Consider the following 19,416-nt stretch of genomic DNA (forward strand, 5'->3'; position numbering starts at 1 on the left):
AGTACACAGGACCAAAGTTACCCATAGTTATCCCCATAGAACACCCGTAATAAATAATGCATAATGTTTTCCACCTGCATCTCCTAAGATACATTAATTATGTGAAGATACAACAATAGTTTTAAAGCTCTGACGTCATTAACTTGCTGTAAGAAAAGAAGTGCATGACTAAGTGGTAACAGGATACTCTACTTGATTAAATTAGCCAGTGGTGCACGGCTCTAAGTGAGGTGAGACAACGATTTTTTCACATTGTCTAAAATGTTTTTTAATATACCGTGAATAAATGATGCCATACTACATGCACAGTCCACTGTCTTGAAAATTTCATGTAGCAATTTAGACCATCGGACAATGTAAACAGCTCTAAACACACTTCTGTTTATTGTTTGTAGCACCACAGACCAATTTCGTTCAAGTTATTATGCCAGTGCAAATATTTGGCACAGACATGATCATAAAACAGTTTATTGCTTTCTGTCAATGCTGTGTATCTTAATCCAAATAGCTCTTTATTTCAACACATCTGAAAGTCTCTCTTGCTGTTTTGCACATATTTCAGTGCCGGATCGTCTCTCTGCACACTAACAGCGTCATTATACATTCAGGCCAGTCAAGAGCTGCTAGAAAAGCTTCACATTGCAGAACAAAATGACCAGATGCCCAAAGCCATTTCCACAAGCTGTACTACACAGCAAGAGCATCTGTAACCATGACAGATAGTGCTGTGAATGGCTCTGAAATGCTCCATCAATTCTGGTATTACTCGTTGCATAAGGGGTCTTTTAGACAGCATTCTTGGATATATTATTTCATACACATCTTAATATTTTGTAAAGCCTTAGTTATTCCACGACCATCATACCTTCAACGTTATTAACGGATTTGTATATTTATATCACTTTTGTATTGTACTTTTTTTTCATGTCGGTACGTGTATTTCCTTATAGATTCAAAAGTTTATAGAGTCAGTAAAATGTTTTTGAAAGAAGGCTCTTATGTTCACCAGCAACCATTACTCCAGTTTTCAGTGTCACATGATCCTTCAGAAATTAAAAAGTAAAATAAAATAATATATAAATAAAAATCTTATAACTGTACAATGACAAGCTTGAATTGACTTTTTCCAAGGACAATGGAGGTCACTTTTTAGCCACGTTTGTATTTCCACAAAAAAATAGGTATTAAGCCATTATATCTTTTGCTGTAGTATGTCAGTAGGAAATATAAGTTTACATTTCCAAACATCCTTTTTGCCATTAATTGTAATAATCCAGTGAGATTTTTGTATGTACAAGGAGTCTGACAACAGCCGATATGATCTGATCTCACCATCATCGAGTCCATCGTGTAAATAACTAGCTTAAAACCTTTTTTTCGCTGAAAATACTAACGTGCCTAAGATTTTTCCACAGTACTGTATACATGCAGATTCCTGTGCTATCTAATATGTTCATGCCACTTTGCGTTTCCTGGATCTCATAGACTTGTTATCTGGCTTCCTCCCTTTTCATTACACAGTTTTCAAAGTAGACTAATTATACTGATATGGGTCAGACCGACCTTATTCCCCTCAAAGCGATTAGGCCTATATTAAGCACATATTTCTGATGAAAGACATGAGAAGTTAGCGAGCACTCAGCGAAATTCATGTTTCCGATATGTTTGTAATTACTTCTGCCCTTTCCAAAGAGCAAGAGTGAATCACATTTAATTGTTGATTTCTTATGCATATTTCTACACAATGGCCACTGGAATATTTTAGAGCTTCCATCATAATAATTAAACTAATGTTATTTCCAAGCAAGTAGAAACCTGCATGCATTAATATTGGATATTAGTGGTGTAACGATACCCTCATGTCACGATTCAATACATATCACGATACTGAACTCACGATACGATATTATTGCGATGCTCTAAGACATATGGTGAAAGGTTAACAAAAAATGTACTGTTGATTAAAATGGTTAAATTTGGTATTACATTGTGGGTGTAAATGAATAGGCTTGGACTTGGTGCTGGTAACCCAATGCACAGGACAATGCTGACACCAGAATGAAAATATTCATGATTCTGAAGCTGAAAATACAGAATTATTTTAGATAAATTTGGATTCCGTCACTGACTAGATATATTTAAAATGTAGGCTACTTTTTACTGGTAACATAAGATATTTGACATTATCAGGACCCACAAATATTCCCCCATTGCATTATTATACATTATATTCAACATTATATATAGTAGTTTAATATCATACTATTGACACTAAAACTCTGAAAACGTGAATTTTTTCTCACACGGTAATTTTCATTTTGGGTGAACTATTCACAATACATATTGTCACTATCCACGATACATATTGTTGCATTTTGGTATTGCCATATATTGTTACAACCCTATAGAATATGCAATATTAGGTGTACACTTAGTCATTTTAACGATTTAAATGCAGCTGATCCATCCCAAATTCACTTTATTTATTAAGATTAATATTTCCAGAAAAACTCATGGAGATTTTTGGGGTCAGTGAGATCTTTTTTTATTTTAAATTTTTAGAGTGACAGTAAAGACGTTTATGATGTTAGAAAATATTATATTTTTGAATAAATGCTGTTCTTTTGAACTTTCTGTTTATCAAAGAATCCTAAAAAAAATGTTTTATCACAGTTTCCACAAAAATATTTAGCAGCAATTATTAGAATGATAATTATTAGACATTGATAATACATGTTTCTTGAGCACCAAATATTAGAATGATTTCTGAAGGATCGTGCGACACTGAAGACTGTGATGCTGAAAATTCAGCTTTGCATCACAGGAATAAATTACATTTTGAATTACATTAAAACAGAAAACGGTGACTTTAAATTTCACAATATATTAGCCAACTGTTTTTACTGTATTTTTGATCAGTAAATGCAGCCATGGTGAGCATAAGAGACTGTAAGAGGACTAGAGAGGAAAAAGGAAGAAAAACAGTGGGGAAAAGGAGGCTTGGTCTTTAAAACCCAGATATTCATATCTGTCTTCCCTGACCATTAATGCCAGACCATAACTGCCAAGCAGCATTTTTATTTATTTATTTTTCTGAGTATAGGACATGAATCCCTTGAAAGTAGGATGGCTACAGGGCTAATGTCCCATCCACCGTCATTAAACAATATTGTGTCCTGAGACAGGGCAACCCAAGACCACAGAATGGAGAAACAGAAGGTACGTGTCCTGACAGTTTAAACACTCCATCATTCACACATTCGCCTTCCCCTCCATCACACTCTGTGCAGCTTATGGAACAGGACAGCTTGCTGGCAAACCCAGGAAATATATTTTATTTAATTTCTCTGAGAGTTTTTGCAGCCTTCAGGGGATGGTGACATAGAGAGCAAGTGAGGCTGGATTCAATGACCTGACTCAGCCTGGAGCCAGAGCCAGTCCTGAGGAGAGCGAAGCAGAACGTGATCCGCCATCCAGGCCGGCCATCTGTCTGAACACAGGAGAGGCAGAAAATGGGCCACCATTGAGCAATTGCATTGCTAAAGGGTTAGTTCACTCAAAAATTCTGTCAGTAATTACTCACCCTCATGTTATTCCAACCCCGTAAGACTTTCATTCATCTTCGGAATACAAATTAAGATATTTTTGATGAAATCTGCAAGCTGGCTCACTCCTTCATAGGCTTCTATGTAATCGATATCTGCCTGATATCAAGCGGCGAGAATACTTTTTGTTCGCAAAAAAAATAAAATAATGACTTTATTCAACTTTTTTTTTTTTTTTTGGCACAAAAAGTATTCTCGTCGCTTGATAAACTTATGGTTGAGCCACTTTAGTCACTTGGACTATTTTAAACACTGTCTTTACTAACTTTCTGGGCCGGCAAGTTTTAATTACATAGAAGTCTATGGAGGACAGCTCTCAGATTTCATCAAAAATATCTTAATTTGTGTTCCGAAGATGAACGAAAGTCTTACGGGGTTGGAACAACATGAGGGTGAGTAATTACTGACAGAATTTTCATTTTTGGGTGAACTAACCCGTCATTTCAAGATGAGATCACTTCAAATAAAATGCACCATTAATGCAATCAAACAATTGGCTTTACGGGATAGTTCACCCAAAAGTGAAAATTCTGTTAATTCATCATTTTCTCACCCTCAAGTTGTTCCAAGCCTGCATGAGTTTCTTTCTTCTGCTGAACACAAACAAAGATAATTTGAAGAATGTCAGTAACCAAACAGTTATTATTGAACAGCTACTATTGAAGTCAATGGGGCCCTAGGCTTGTTTGGCTCCTTCCATTTTTCATTCATTAACATTTATAAAATACTGACAAAACTTCAACTACACAATGTCATTTGAACAACCAGTCAGTACTACTGATCAAAATCTTACAGTTAGTTGACGATGTAGGTGTTTGACTCACTAAAAAAAATTACTCAAGAGTTATTTGTTTAGGAATTGGACCACACAATTTTTACTGTATGTTTTGGATTCACAAAAATAAACTAGTTCACATGAGTAATTTGTTCAGAAGTCACTGGTTGCACTGTATGTTTTTGATTCATTAAAAGAACTGACTTGCAAGACTCATTTGTTCGGGAGTCGGACTACACTGATTATTCTGTAAGTATTTGATTCACTAAAAAGAACAGACTCATAAGACTCATTCATTCAAGAGTCAGACAGCAGGCTGCGTGGTGTTTTTGATTCATTAAAAGAACAGACTCATAAGACTCATTCGTTCAAGAGTCAGACAGCAGGCTGCGTGGTGTTTTTGATTCATTAAAAGAACAGACTCATAAGACTCATTCGTTCAAGAGTCAGACAGCAGGCTGCGTGGTGTTTTTGATTCATTAAAAGAACCATTTAAAACAAATGAACCATCATTTTAGTTGCTCCATTTATTTTCTCAAAATACACGCCATTGCAATATGTTCCTTTGCAAACAAAGTCAGAAAATGTCTTCCACAAATACAATGGACAGAAGACTGAAACCATCGTACATTGACCCCAATTAGGCACTGAATACAACTGATGACAAATGTACTACTGACATCCTGCTCCTTCAATTAATTGAATCCAAATGTCCACCTCTCAAAAATGTCAGGCCTAATCAGATCACATAAAACTGTTAAGAGTGCATAGGTGTTATATTTACAACAGTGGAAATGACCAAGCTGCTAAGTGAACCACTCACTGGTGATGAATGCCATTTTGGCTGCTCTTCTCATTAAGAGCTGTTATGTAAGCATCTGCTGGGTTAAAATGTCCTGTCGGGCGCCATGAGGACAGCAGATGAGACATCCAAGTTGACAGATCCTGTCGCCTTCTTTAAGGCACATTAAATACCCAACTGAAGCTACAAGACACATAAATTAATAGATCAGACAATGGCCGTGAATGTCCTGGCAACTAAATAATCAATGAATTTTTTATGATCTGCCGTGGGATATATTACACCCGAGTGCATGCTAAGTACCCCACTTGAGAGGCGCGTACCATTACGCAGCAACAAAGTCGGTTTCAATTGGCGTGTTACTATGAATATCCCATCTCCATAAATCTGAAGTGTGTCAGATGTTAGAAGCACTTGATGCCTCCAAGATGCCACTGATGTAACCGAAACGCAATGGTTTCAAACTTCACAGAGACACGTTTGAGCATGTGAATCATACATGTATGCCAAAGTAAGCCTTACTCAGAGACGCACAGCTAAAACATCACAATCCAAACAGCCCACAAATAATATAGAGACTTAAAAAGATAGTTCTGAGACATTCTGTCATCAATTGCTCACCCTCCTCATGTTATTTCAAACCTGTTTGACTTTCTTTCTTCAGTGGAACACAAAACAAGCTGTTCTTGGAGTATTCACGACAATTACTGATGAAGGAATCATTCTTTGCCGTCAGATATTCTCAATGAATCAGTCTGATTCAATCAGTCAGTGAATGATCTGGTTACTGAGTTCAACTTAACACGACACAATGATCCGGTCGGAGCAGTAGTGAAGAATAATGACTTGGATTTCAGTATGTTCCTTACAGAAATTTTATGGTGCTTTTGCATCCTTTTTTGAGGTTTGAAAGCTTCAGTTTTTATTATGTGTGCATTAAAAATAACATGAAGTCATTAGGTTTTAAAACAGCATGAAGGAGAGTAAACTGGTTAGCTGAAAAATTCAAAATATGCTTCTACATTGTTGCAAAACTCCAAAAATGTCATGTATGATCTTTTCGTAAAAATCTAAATGGAAACATCAGGCAAAAGTAGAGTGGCCTAGTTTGTTAAACAATAAATCAGCTCAATAATTTAATTAAATTTTTTAAAAATCGATGCTTTTGCTTTGATGCATCGATGCAGAATCACATCAGCATTGCGATGCATCATTAAAAAAATTATATTCCACACAGCTCTATTGATTTGTAAACTAATACATTTTGACATCAGATTAGCATCACATAACCTGCTCCATATGTTTGGTTTTTCTAACGTAGCGTGGTAGTAAACTTACTCAGTGGCTCACGTGGTACAGCACTGCACTTGAGATGTGAAGTATCACAGCGGTCTGTGACAAGCGCTAGCTTGGTATCACGTACATTAGCCTCTTTAACTGGAGTGTGCTAACAGCCTTTCAAAGTCAAGCTGAAAGCTGTCAAACGACACAGCTGCGAGTTCAAGCAACCCTGCAGAGTGTGAACTGGAGGCAGGTCTCACAATTATCAGTTATTCTGGGTAATTAAAACATTTGAGTCACTGGCGATACCTCCATGCTAGCTTGACACGTTAGCTATAGGCAAACTGCCATAATGTAAATGTATATGAAATGGTCTCTCTTCCTAGAGGTTTTCACTTATAGAATAGCCTACAACCTACTGTGCTTTCAGCAGAAATGACTTCAAAACTTTTTTGTAGCTAATAATTTGGTGGGCCTGCTGGTAAATGCTGGCCATGATGTGCGCCACACTGAGCTCAATAATCATCTGTCAAAGCATTTCCTAACCCATTCAAAGAGCTTGTGAATAATCATAATAACTAACAGGACTTTAAGACACTGTAGGGAAGATTGCTGTTCTGAATGGATTCCACACTCCGACACGGACAATTATTCTTTCACTGGCGAAAAGAAAATGGTGGTTCTTTGGGCGATTTTCAATATGTCTTGCTATTAATCCATGACACTAAGCAGTGAATTATTCACGAATTTCAGTATTTCCACAATAACTTTCTCATTAAAGCAGAGTGCTAAAAGGAATGAATGTTATGCAGAACTGAGGTTTTTAAATGCTCAGGGTTGTTTCATTAGAAACCTTATCATGTGGGACTAAATTAAGTTAATCAAATAATTTCTTTGAGCATGTTTCACAAAGCAAACTTTTAAAAGTAAAAAACTAAAGGCAAAAAGCTGACTGTTATAAAAATATAAATAATGTGATTATTGTTGTTATTAATAAAATAATGCTTATTCATATGAGCACAACAGAAATATTTATTTTGATGATGATAATAATTTTCTATAAAGCTGCTTTGAAACTATGTATTTTGAAAAGCACTATACAAAAAAACTTGAATTTAATTAATAATTATCATCAAATTATTATTTTTTTACATTTATAATATTGTCAACCAATCTTGTTTATTTGCAGGTTTAAATGAGATAATTTAACAATAATAATAACCAGATCATAAATGAAGGTATATATGAAGAAGAATATTTACAGGCACCCTCTTCCCACCCATAAAACCTTTGTAAATTTTAGCAACAGCTCTGTTCTAAAACTTAATTCAATTCATTTTATTGCACTCACAATCCTTGAATCATTTCAGAGTCTAACCAATAAGATATCTTGTTTATCCCTCTGTCCTTGACACCAGTATTACAAAAGGCCACAAAAGCCCATTTTCTTTTTGCTGCATCTTATTAGACTTCCTGTCACACTGATAACATTCACTGGCTTGTATTAAAAACTGAAGAAAATTGAAGGACTAGCAACAAAAAGATGCTCCAAGAAAACTGGGGTCTTTCGGTTGCTTTGAAACTGAGCTAGTTAATGCACGCCTTGCACGGCTTTTTGTTCACATGGCCGGCCGTGGGCTGTGCTAGTAATTGCATTAGCAGGTGACCTAGAAGTCGCCAGGACGTTCATACGAGTGAATGTGCGGCCCCGGATGGCCATGTTAATCGTCAGAAGTTCAGATACATGGCAGTGAATGTCCCTCAGGTGATATAATGCATTATTATACGTGGGCTCCAAATCTCAAATCTGTGTCTGAACCATTAACAGGCTTTGCATTAAGGCGAGAGTGTTTTTTTCCCTCTAGAACAGAATGTTTGTTGATTTCCTTGACTTTGGCCGCATGAATCAAACGTTACAGCTCATTGCCTCTAATTTCTACATCCAAAACACAATCCTGGAAAAAAAAAAATTATGATTACAGCCTCATCCAGCTTCACCACTTCTGCCAAACAAATAAAAGCACAAGATGCTCTAGATGAAATTACTGTAGTGACCTTGCAGAAAACACAAAGTGCACTCAAAGGCCAACAATTGCTTGAAAAAAAACCCACAGGGAGAAACACAATTAAGTGACATATTTCGACACATTGACATTTTGTAGAACAGTGTATTCATGTTCCTAAAGGCCGCATTATATAAGAATAGCATAAATTAATAAGGACTGTAAATTTATTCAAATATTTAATTAAATCAAGTACACAATTTGTACATTAATCAGAATAACCTTCATTTTTTCAAATTTGTCAAAGGTTTCTATTTACAACATGTTTTTGCAGTGTTGAGCTTTGTAGCCAATCAGCAATGAACGCAACGGCCAATCAGATGTGTTTAAGTTAGTCAGAATCTACTCAACACCATTCAGAACGGCAGAGTTTTTGTTCAGCGCAAGTTCTGCACACTCACAAATCCTTTCATTACAACAAAGTATAAATACGATGTCAATAAGAGATTCATTGCCAAGCTTCATTGATTAGGGGGAGTTTCCGCAAGAGCGCAGCTTTGTTTACCTTGCGTTGTAATTGATAGCTTCAGTGATCTTAATGGCAGCAATCTTTGCTGGCTTTCTGTATATAATATTTTTCATGCTGCTAACTACACAGTGCAAAGTTTCTGGATTGGCAACCTTATTTAAATGCACGATTGAATCCGATTGACAGCGATAAGCATAGCAATGGACAGAGCATTTTTAGGAGCATGGAGCAAGTTGCTTTTTTAAAGTGTAACTGAAATAATTCATCAATTACAAGCTCTCCCTCACTCTCATGTCAGTTCATTAACAGGTGGCCTAATACATACAGTGAGTCTTGACAGCCCAGCACAGGTCCCTGTCGCACATTAAAAAAGTCAACACTCCACAATCTGTGATTCTGTTGAGCTACTTATTTATTTAAATAAAAACATGTTACATAAATGCCAGATCAGAGTGTGAAATGTACTAAAATAACTCCTAGGGGCCATGTTTACAAAGTGTCTGCCAAGTACCGACTTACAATACATTTTCCAGTCACAAACATGACAAATACGACCGACCAGAACTCATATGCGTGTCATTTACACCAATTTTGCCATGGTTTATTTTGTCCCTACCAATTTCTATAAAATAGCTTGCAGCTGGGATGTGTCTAATACAAAGGATCTCTATTGTTGAGCAGAACAGAAGTCATAATTATATTTAGATCCATAAAAAAAACCCTACAAAACCCAGAGACAATATAAGAATATATAAAGATGAAGTTATAAAACTGAATAAGAACTCAGTGCAGGATGTGGTTTGATAGTTCAGTTAAAATTAAGTGCATGAATTTGAGATTCCAGCTCTAAAATGTAATCTGGAAGCATAAAAAAAGGTAATTGTGTCTTTTTATTTCACAATTCGGGGTTCTTTTCCTCACAATTGCAAGTTTATATCTCACTTTTTTCTCAGCATTGTGAGTTTTAAAGTCAGAATCGTGAGATAAAAAGTAGCTTTTTATATTGTGAGTTTGTAAGACTTTTTTTCAATTCTGACTTTTTTCTCACAATTGTGAGATATAAACTCGCAACTGTGAGTTATAAAGTTTCAAATCTGAGAAAAAGTCTGAATTGTGAGAAAAAAAGTCACAATTACCTTTTTTATTTTTTTATTCCATTGCCGAAACAAGCGTCCATAAAAATCTGATTGAGCCACGTATGTATCTGTTAAATAGCCTTATCCAAACATGATGTGAAGAAACATCTTTTTTTGTGTAAGCAAGCCGCATGACACATCAACTTTTCCAAATGCATCAAGACAGTCATACAGGTCTTTTTGCAGACACAATGGCTCTCCAGCTTTAGCACCATGATAACAAGAGACAGCTCCACTGATCTGTTTTCTGCTTCTGTTCAGGAAGCATTATTGTCCTCTGATGCACACAACTTGAGCACAATTGCCAGGATGCTGTGTGGCGCATATGTGATTAGAGTTTTAAGATGCAGCTCCTGCTGTGGGTGATATACTCTTGCACTCTCTAACCAGTGCAAAGGTTAATAAAGTCACAGAGAGACATTTGAATTCAGTCCCTCAGGTTCGCCCGCTGGGCGAGCCACGGCGCGCCTCTATGAAATCCTCATGGGTCAGTGTATGAGATGTCCAGCTATGACAGACAGTCGCCATGGTTTGTTTTCTGCTCTATGACGAACCTAAAGGCTCTTTCATTGTTTTAGTTGAGTAGCCAGTGTTTGCTCTTTTCATTATGTATGCATAATTACAATTATATCTAAAATCATACACAATAATAATGTAAAAAGTTTCAAACAAAATCAATAGTTCGTGGTCGGTAAGATTTTTTTATGTTTTATGCTCACCAAGGCTATATTTATTAGGGCTGTGAAACGATTAATCGTGATTAATCGCATCCAAAATAAAAGTTTGTGTTTACATAATATATGGTGTGTGTACTGTGCATAATTATTTTGTATATATAAATACACACACATGCATGTATATATTTAAGAAAAATTATAAAATATTTATAATTATTTATAATACAAATTATATATAAATATATATATATATATATATATATATATATATATATATATATATATATATATATATAAGCAACTATTTATTAAATATATGCATGTGTGTATATTTATATATACAAAATAATTATGCATAGTACACACACATACTGTATATTATGTAAACACAAACTTTTATTTTGGATGCGATTAATCGCGATTAATCGTTTCACAGCCCTAATATTTATTTATAAATACAGTGAAAACAATACGAATTAAAAAAAAAAAAAACATTTAAAAAAAACATTTTGATATATTTTAAAAAGTAATTTATTTCTGCAATGCAAAGCTGAATTTTCAGCATCATTACTCCAGTCTTCAGTGTCACATGATCCTTCAGAAATCATTCTCTGCTCAATAAACATTTCTTATTATTATCAATGTTGAAAAAGAGCATTTAAAGAATAGCATTTATTTGAAATAGAAATATTTTGTAATATTATAAATGCTTACACTTGAAATCAATTTAATGCATCCTTGAATAAAATGTGTATATACATGTATAATACAATCAGTTAACTCAATAGACGTTATATAAGCTTTATAAGTTATAAGTGAAGGGGGTGGATTGGAATCCACTGCTGCTTCAATGTATATGTAATGAGTGATTATAATCAAGGTATTAATCAATATTTTTCCTTCTAAATATCAAATGAGTTGAATGACTTCTCTGGAGATTTTACTTTGTTATAGAAGTTACCAGTGTGATCACTGAAATGTTCTTTTCATGTATTATTTTTAATGTCAGTATTTGATATTTGAATGTAGTAACAGTGCTTGCATATTTATCCCGGCTTCCAGAAATTAAATAGGGACTGGTTTTGTGTTTGTGTTTGTCTTCAACGTGTTCAAACAAATAGGGGTCATTGAAGTCTATAGTTTAAGGGACCATTTGTCAGTTAAAGCCTATATTTTCCATTTAGACTAAAGTGTCCTATCCTGAGAGAAAGAACTTGTTATCTTGATGTTTTGAGAGGACTCTCCTGTTTATAGTTAGAGCCTGGCCAAATCCAACCTTGGAAAAGATGTGTGTCGGTGTGTGTGTTAGTCTTCTTGCTTACAGGTTAAGGAACCACTGGCATTGTTGGAGATTGACTGAGTTGAATGGACGGTTGATCTAAATTCACTGAGTATAATCTCAGTATTGCGATTTTGCTGATTTTAAGTTGGGATATTGATCAACCAAACCAAATATTGGCAATGACAATAAATACTTGCCCTTCATGGAACATGTTGTTCGAGACATGCTGGCACCCAGCAACCCAAATCTGCGACCTGGAAGGTCACGACGTGCCTAACTTCAGGGTCCGAGTGTCAGCGGCATAATCTATGGAGATATGCTTCTGTCTATCTGTATATGTGTGGAATTACTATGTTTATCAATTTCTTAGCCAATCAGAATCATTCTGCCTGTAAGCAATGATGTAGCTTAGACCTTGGAAATGGTATAACTGCTGTGATCTTTGTAACTGTAAGTGGGGCGGCCTACGAACTCCTGTGTGAGTCTTGAAGCTGACTTCTGCTGATGAAACTGCAAACTATCTTCAGTAAAACTTTTCTTCAATTTTTTATAATTCTGACTCCGGGTTTTCTTTCAAACATCTGGTCCTTGGGTCCTAAACTGTTAACCCCTAACATAAGCTTTACATCAGGGTTTATTTAGCTAAAATTACCAAGGAAAAAAGTGTCAATTTCTCCAAGCAAGACAAATAAACAAGTTTAAAGAGTTCTCTAATAGTCTCATTTTCTTTGTTGCCGCCAAGTAATAGCTAGAAAAGCCTCAGGAGACTTAACATTCTACAGGTTCTTTGTGATATTCAGGAAACTGTCATTCATTCAAGCAAGGACATCTCAGCCGCACACAGTATTTGGTCTTGCTCGGTTAGTCAAGGGCAGCTGATTCAGTTTTTCACCCTGGGTCATTGGCTCAGTGAGTGTTTCTGCAGTCGAATGTTTGCTTGGGGCATACAACAAACGAACATAGAGGACAAAGGCGATTCTTTCTAACGGATCATATCACTGGACTGAATCACAAGTCACCTCACTGTAAGTTTGTATCTGCATCTGTTGTCAGATTTCAGTAGATGCAATCATAAAGACATAACTTTGTAATTCATTCCAACCTCCTCCCTCAGCTCACATCTGACTGGACGGTGGAATAAAGCTGAATGGTTTCTCTGAGGATTGCTGAAGCTCTAGCTTGATTACGGGCTGTTCTCCGAATGACAGACATACGTGAGACAAGCTGACAAATCAGTGCAGTCGGATGCACCCTAAACGGAGCTCACTGACAGAGGGGAAGAAACGTGTTTATCAGGAGCTGACCTCATCACGACAGGCAAACAAAAGCTACAAAAAACTGAAATCAAATGGAACTCCCACGCATTATGATTAACCATAATCTTGACCCCAAACATGACTTAAGGGCACTTTACACGCTTAGTTTGTGATACATGCCTCCTTTCGTGTACAGGCGTTTTCCTGTTGAGCAAACACAACGACGCCTGCTTCAGCTCAAAGCATGTTGCACAAGAAGATTGGTATAAATAATGCATTCTGTGTTGCATGTAAGTGATAGCTAATATAATTAACTCTAATATGTAACCTTTAGCCAATCTCAAAATGAATATCAAATTTTTTATACTGTACGTTTTAATGTTGTGATGCCTAAATTCACTTGTAGAAGTTTAATAGAATTAGATAATAAGAATTAGAATTGTAATATCTGCTAAATGAATAAATGTAAATGTAATCCACCATGACATGAAAATAATTACTGGCTTAATGTTAAAGTCGCCCTCAAACACTGCAGTGATAGCTGAGGCCTGAAAGAGTTTGGTTCATGCTGTCAACATGTCGAGAAGACGCTGTTCTCTGTGCTGTGAAAGCAAATTCACTTTGCATGCACTTCCAAAGGATGAGGACTCAAACTGATACAGTAAATCCGGTGCCATAGTTACTGTCCATATCACTGTGTATCCAATTGCTGAAGAAGCCTTCGATACTTAAAGTCCCCTTGTAGTGAAAATCCAGTTTTTAATTATGTTTATATGTGGTGTTTTTAATATGCTTTAAAGGGATACTCCACTTTTTTGGAAATAGGCTCATTTTACAACTCCCCCAGAGTTAAACAGTTGAGTCTTACCGTTTTCGAATCCATTCAGCCGAACTCCGGGTCTGGCGGTACCACTTTTAGCATAGCTTAGCATAGATCATTGAATCGGACAGGACCATTAGCATCTCTCTCAAAAAAATGAAAATAGTCCCCAGCTCGGTAACTTCCAACGTGACCGGGACTAAGTTTGTCTAACCTATTAGACCTATTTTCAGGCGCTGCGTCATATCATTACGCCTGCTGCACCCATGGTACGGCAGCAAAGTTTCTTGATTATTACGCAGGAATGAGAGTATAGTTCCTAGCCATATCAGCCTAGAAAATCACAACTTTACATTTTCCGTTGGTCTTGGTACACGATGTAACTACAGAAGAGTCGAGTTTTAAATAGGAAATTATATCGAAACTCTTTGGTCATTTTTTTGAGAGAGATGCTAATGGTCCTATCCGATTCAATGATCTATGCTAAGCTATGCTAAAAGTGGTACCGCCAGACCCGGAGATCGGCTGAATGGATTCGAAAATGGTAAAACTCAACTGTTTAACTCTGGGGGAGTTGTAAAATGAGCCTATTTCCAAAAAAAGTGGAGTATCCCTTTAAGACAAACCATGTCAACCAAGTCAACACCATTGCTGAGTCTTTTCTCCTTAAATCTGCAGTGGAAAAAAAAGAGAAATCGCCACGGTTTGAAATAGCTGGTGTTTCTGACGTCACAAACTACATTGTAACCAATCACATCAATGTGCCGGTGGCTTTAGCATATCATTAACTGCTGGGAAGCAGGGGAGTCTCAATAGAAGCCAGGTTGTCCCAGTATATTTTTCTGATGATATGAAAAGTTGGGTACATTTAGCAATATAGTGGGTGAATTATGTATATGATGTATATTATGATGAACAATATGCCTTTCTCCACTGACGTTCTAAATTGTTCAAAACGTTTCTAAGGATGCTGATTTTTGGAAAGAGTACAGAGATGGCGAACTTGTTTATGTAACATTGGCAACACATTAGCTCATTATTACCGTTATGTGTCCGACGTTGTAGAGAGCGATACATAAAACGCATTACCATTCTGATAAATCGACTTGTATACGACCCCGTATGAGTGGAGGCGGGGCTCATTTTCATATTCATGGATTCATGTATACTACATGAAGCAAGGGTGTAGAGTTACTTTCAAGCTAAATCACAGGAAAAAAAAACGTTTAAATTTGTAATCTTGGTGATCAAAGATGAGTTTTAAGGGATAAAATTATTGACTACAGGGGGACTTTAAACTCAGTTTTGTTTCCAACACATGCTATAAGCTGTAGACATTCACAACAGACTGGTTCATCTAACCAATCAGAGCAGAGTAGACTCTCTGACAGAAGGGGTTTAGAGAGACCGAATCCTTGATCAAATAATTTCAGACACTGTGAGAAAAGGGGATGCTGCAGTGTATATTATGAGGAATGTGTTGATCTTGGATGCATGTAAAAAAAGAAAAATTGTAGGAGACCTCCAAAACAAAAATTGGAACCTTTAAAATAGTATAATGGGGGCACAAGATACATTCAGAAAATAGATAGGGTGAATTTCCATTTCATAGATCTCTAATATTGGTGCATTTCATAGATATTTAATATCTGTGCATCCCTACTTTTATCTTGCTTGCATTTGTGTACAACAAATCTTTCAGTGGTTACCATGTACCCTGATCATAAAAAATAAATAAATGTTTTATTTACTGCAAGACTGCAGTAAATGAACTGCTGGTAATACATTTTCACTGTCTAGACTGAGAACGCCTTGCCCCCACAGAGACAACTCATTTAATTATCAAAATCTGATTGGTGTCTAAGCAATTACTCTCCCTTAATTAAATACAACACATTTAAAGAGCCAATCAAGACATTCTGAATCAAATTACAGACTGCAACTTTCCACAGCGAAGTCTAAATGCTCCTTGTGACCTCAATGTTATCAAGTATCCTCTTCCCACTTCAGTCCTTCCCTTTGGCATTTCTCCTTCATTTCCCATCAGCAAGTGAAGCGTAGTGTTAAAACGAGCCCTTTTGTGTCCTATCCTAATGAGAGAACCGTGGACAAAAACACCTTTGATAACGATAACAATCTCAGGTGGTATTTAACAGAGGCGGTACGACAGAACAACACATGCCTGCGGGGTGTGCATGCAAAAACATCCAGCATTAATTGTCAGGCAAGCGCACCGTAATGAGACGGTCTAAAATAAATTAGCGGGGTAACACTCGACTCGAAAGTGTGACTCATGAACTTATGAACTTGTGAACAGGCACGGAGAAGAGAAGACAATAGTATGAAGATGGTATTTTTATAGCACTCAGACACCCTGCTGATCTCCAGTGCAGAGCTGTGTGAAGAACGGGTAAGTTACAGCACTGCTGTTCAGATGTACAGAAAAACTCTGCAGCTGTTTGCACAGCAATCACCCATGAGCAATCGAACAAGACCCTACTGTACTCGCCATAAACTGGATCCAGTCCTTGGCCATGCTTTTGAAGGCTTTAAAGAGGAGGGAAGCATGTTTAATTGGCCATGAGCAGGTGGAAACTGTGGACTCACATTTTAAGCACTGATTTTGGGTGGGAAATCTGTGGAATGGAGTTTATTGTGGAAAGTGTCAAATTAAGCTGTACTACATTTAAAAATTAAATTAAAATTGCATTACCAAATTGTCAAGCAGGTTTCTCATACACGCTCCTTGCTCATCCAATTTGGTAAAAAAGCCATGTAATAAACATGGTATTTCCACAGTGACCTTCCACTAACCAAAGTTCACATTTGCTAATTGAAACTGGGTTACAAGGGAAGATTGGCTACATTTCTTTCTCTCAGTAAGACGGCACATCAACACTGTTGCTCATGCCAACCCAAACTGAAGGTCTGTTTTCAGTCTCTGCCAATGACAATGCAATCAGACCGTTCAGATGAGCGTGAAAACCGGACTCTTCCCTTTTAATGGATTTTGGAGACTCGTAAAACTCGTAAAACTGGAGGAGACTGCAAGCAAATCTGAGGCGCCTTGATTATGACCTATGTCTTTGACTTCTAGAACAGAGGAGCAGTTTGTATTATGGGAATTGGGAGTTTGAATACATTAAAGATGAAATGTGTAATTTCACTTCCCAAAGGGATTCAAACCCAAAAGACCTTCATTCATTGTCGGAACACAAACTAGGATATTTTTGATGAAATCCGAGAGCTTTCTGACCTGTTGTCGGGCTGATCAGGAGGCTCAATCAAATAGCACAACATTTTGACAGGACCAAAGAAGAGCCACAATGTTTACACTTTTTAAGGAAATCAGACAATGAATGGCTATGGTTTTCTCTGTATAACGTTTTAAAATCCAAAAAACACATTTCACTTAAAATAAAATACTTAACGTCAAGCTAGGAAGGCATCACAATATGATATCTTCTTGTGAAACCGTAGCATGACACACTCAATTGCTTAAGTGTCTTACCGTGTAGGTGTGCAGTGCAGGGTATATTTTGATTGACATTTATGGCTTCACTGTGACTGAGCAAGCAAGCTTTAAGACCTTGAGCTCAGCACAGGAGCTGTATATAGTACATGCCAACATATCCCATAAATCCAGTCAAATGCTTCTCAACAAGATTAATACATGCATTAGTACATTACAGAAATACAATTCCTCACACAAAGCCTGTTAAGGAATATATGTGAGTTTATTTAGGACACAACACCCTCTTATTTTAATTCCAAGGCCAGAATTTATAACACTACTGAATCAGATTCACATCAACAGCACACTAATGATGATTAATCATCCAGGATGAGAGTCTGTTCAAACTCTTGCAGGATATCATCACTCCCCAGCTGTCCTGTTTGAGTCCAGCAAAGCAACATGATGGCACCAGCCGCAGGACTGATGTTTACGTGAGGACTTTGCCAAGTGCTAAATTTATGCCCCCCTCTCTAGCTACAATAAACCTGAGCTTACACTGCACCAGCTGAATACATCTGTTAGGAGACGAATTAGTCCAGATAGAGGTGCTATAGAATTATGATCGGTATCTCAAGCTATTTGCATCTCCACAAAAATATGATTCATGCATATGGATGTATAGAAACAGAGCCATAAAAGAGGCTCATCAGCAAAAGCTGAAGTGCAAAGCACCTTTAAACCTATATTGATTTTCATGTCTACTGTAAATGAGCTACTGTAAAGAGAGAACATGCAATTATTATAAATCATAGGATGCCATATACAAACATCATTACCTTGTATGTGTTGGTTAACAACACTCTCCAGCCTGTCCAGTCTCTCAATAATCCTAAGGGTTTCTCCTCTGTTGTCATCATCAAACTTTTTCTCATGCGTCCTCCCTGCAACTTTGACGTTGCCGTTATTATTAGACACATAATTGGTGATCCATCCGACGTAGAGCAGACACAAAATATTGGTCATGCCGCTTAAAATCACGCACGTGGACACCAAAGTTTTGGTTCTCCTCGTGCATGCCATCGCAACATCCCCACGTGCGCAGCGCGCGCAGAAACAGGCACAAATCCTTTACGCGTTTGTCGGCGGTTTTGCTCTCATACAGCCCGGCGGAATGATCTCCCGTATAACGTTACGGCTTTGCGTGTCCAGGACATCTTATGTGACAGGAAGCGGCAGCTGTTCGGATAGGCGCTGATGTCTCTCGCGCTCGTCCGCACTGTTTGACAGCGGGGTTTACAGCTCGGCAACACGCGCACGGCTTGCTTGACGGCGTCATGAGCCAGGGGTACACGCGCACCATGTAGCAGCGCGCGCTGCTGTTGACAGCCAATGAAGTTCAACAGCAGTAATGGAACTAGTTTTTACTCAGATTTTACATTGGACATACAGTGAGGAATAATACCAAATTGTTTACTAGGCAAAAATGTCGTTGGTCAAACATTGAAATGTATGTTGTTATGCTATTTTTTATTTGCCTAATTTGGCTAGCTTATTCCAAGCGCCAAAATGATTGGACGCACGGCCTTTGACTGACAACCAGGGACGTCGTTAGGCCTATTTTAGGGGGGCTGAAGCTACCCCAAAATGTTCCTATTAAAGCCCCCCTAAATGATAATAAGAACAACAATAACAGTTAGATTTATCAATAACCGTATCCTCATTCATATTTAGACGCAACAAATGATATATATCCAGCTACAAAAAATAGCTGAAAAGTCGGAAGTTGGACAGAG

The 19,416-nt window shown here is 37.1% G+C and overlaps 1 protein-coding gene across 1 annotated transcript in view; it reads right to left on the reverse strand.

Annotated features, from left to right (window-relative positions):
- Positions 1 to 18,950, reverse strand: part of galnt18a (UDP-N-acetyl-alpha-D-galactosamine:polypeptide N-acetylgalactosaminyltransferase 18a) — a 47,959-nt gene extending 29,009 nt beyond the window's left edge. Inside the window, exon 1 of the mRNA XM_084095316.1 lies at positions 18,460 to 18,950. Within this exon, the coding sequence (XP_083951442.1) occupies positions 18,460 to 18,703 (244 nt within the window). The 5' untranslated portion in view covers positions 18,704 to 18,950. The remainder of the gene's footprint in view (positions 1 to 18,459) is intronic.
- Positions 18,951 to 19,416: the final 466 nt, after the last annotated feature.

The sequence above is a fragment of the Abramis brama genome (assembly GCF_963993115.1).
Source record: "Abramis brama genome assembly, chromosome: 20".
NCBI classification, from domain to species: Eukaryota; Metazoa; Chordata; class Actinopteri; order Cypriniformes; family Leuciscidae; genus Abramis; species Abramis brama.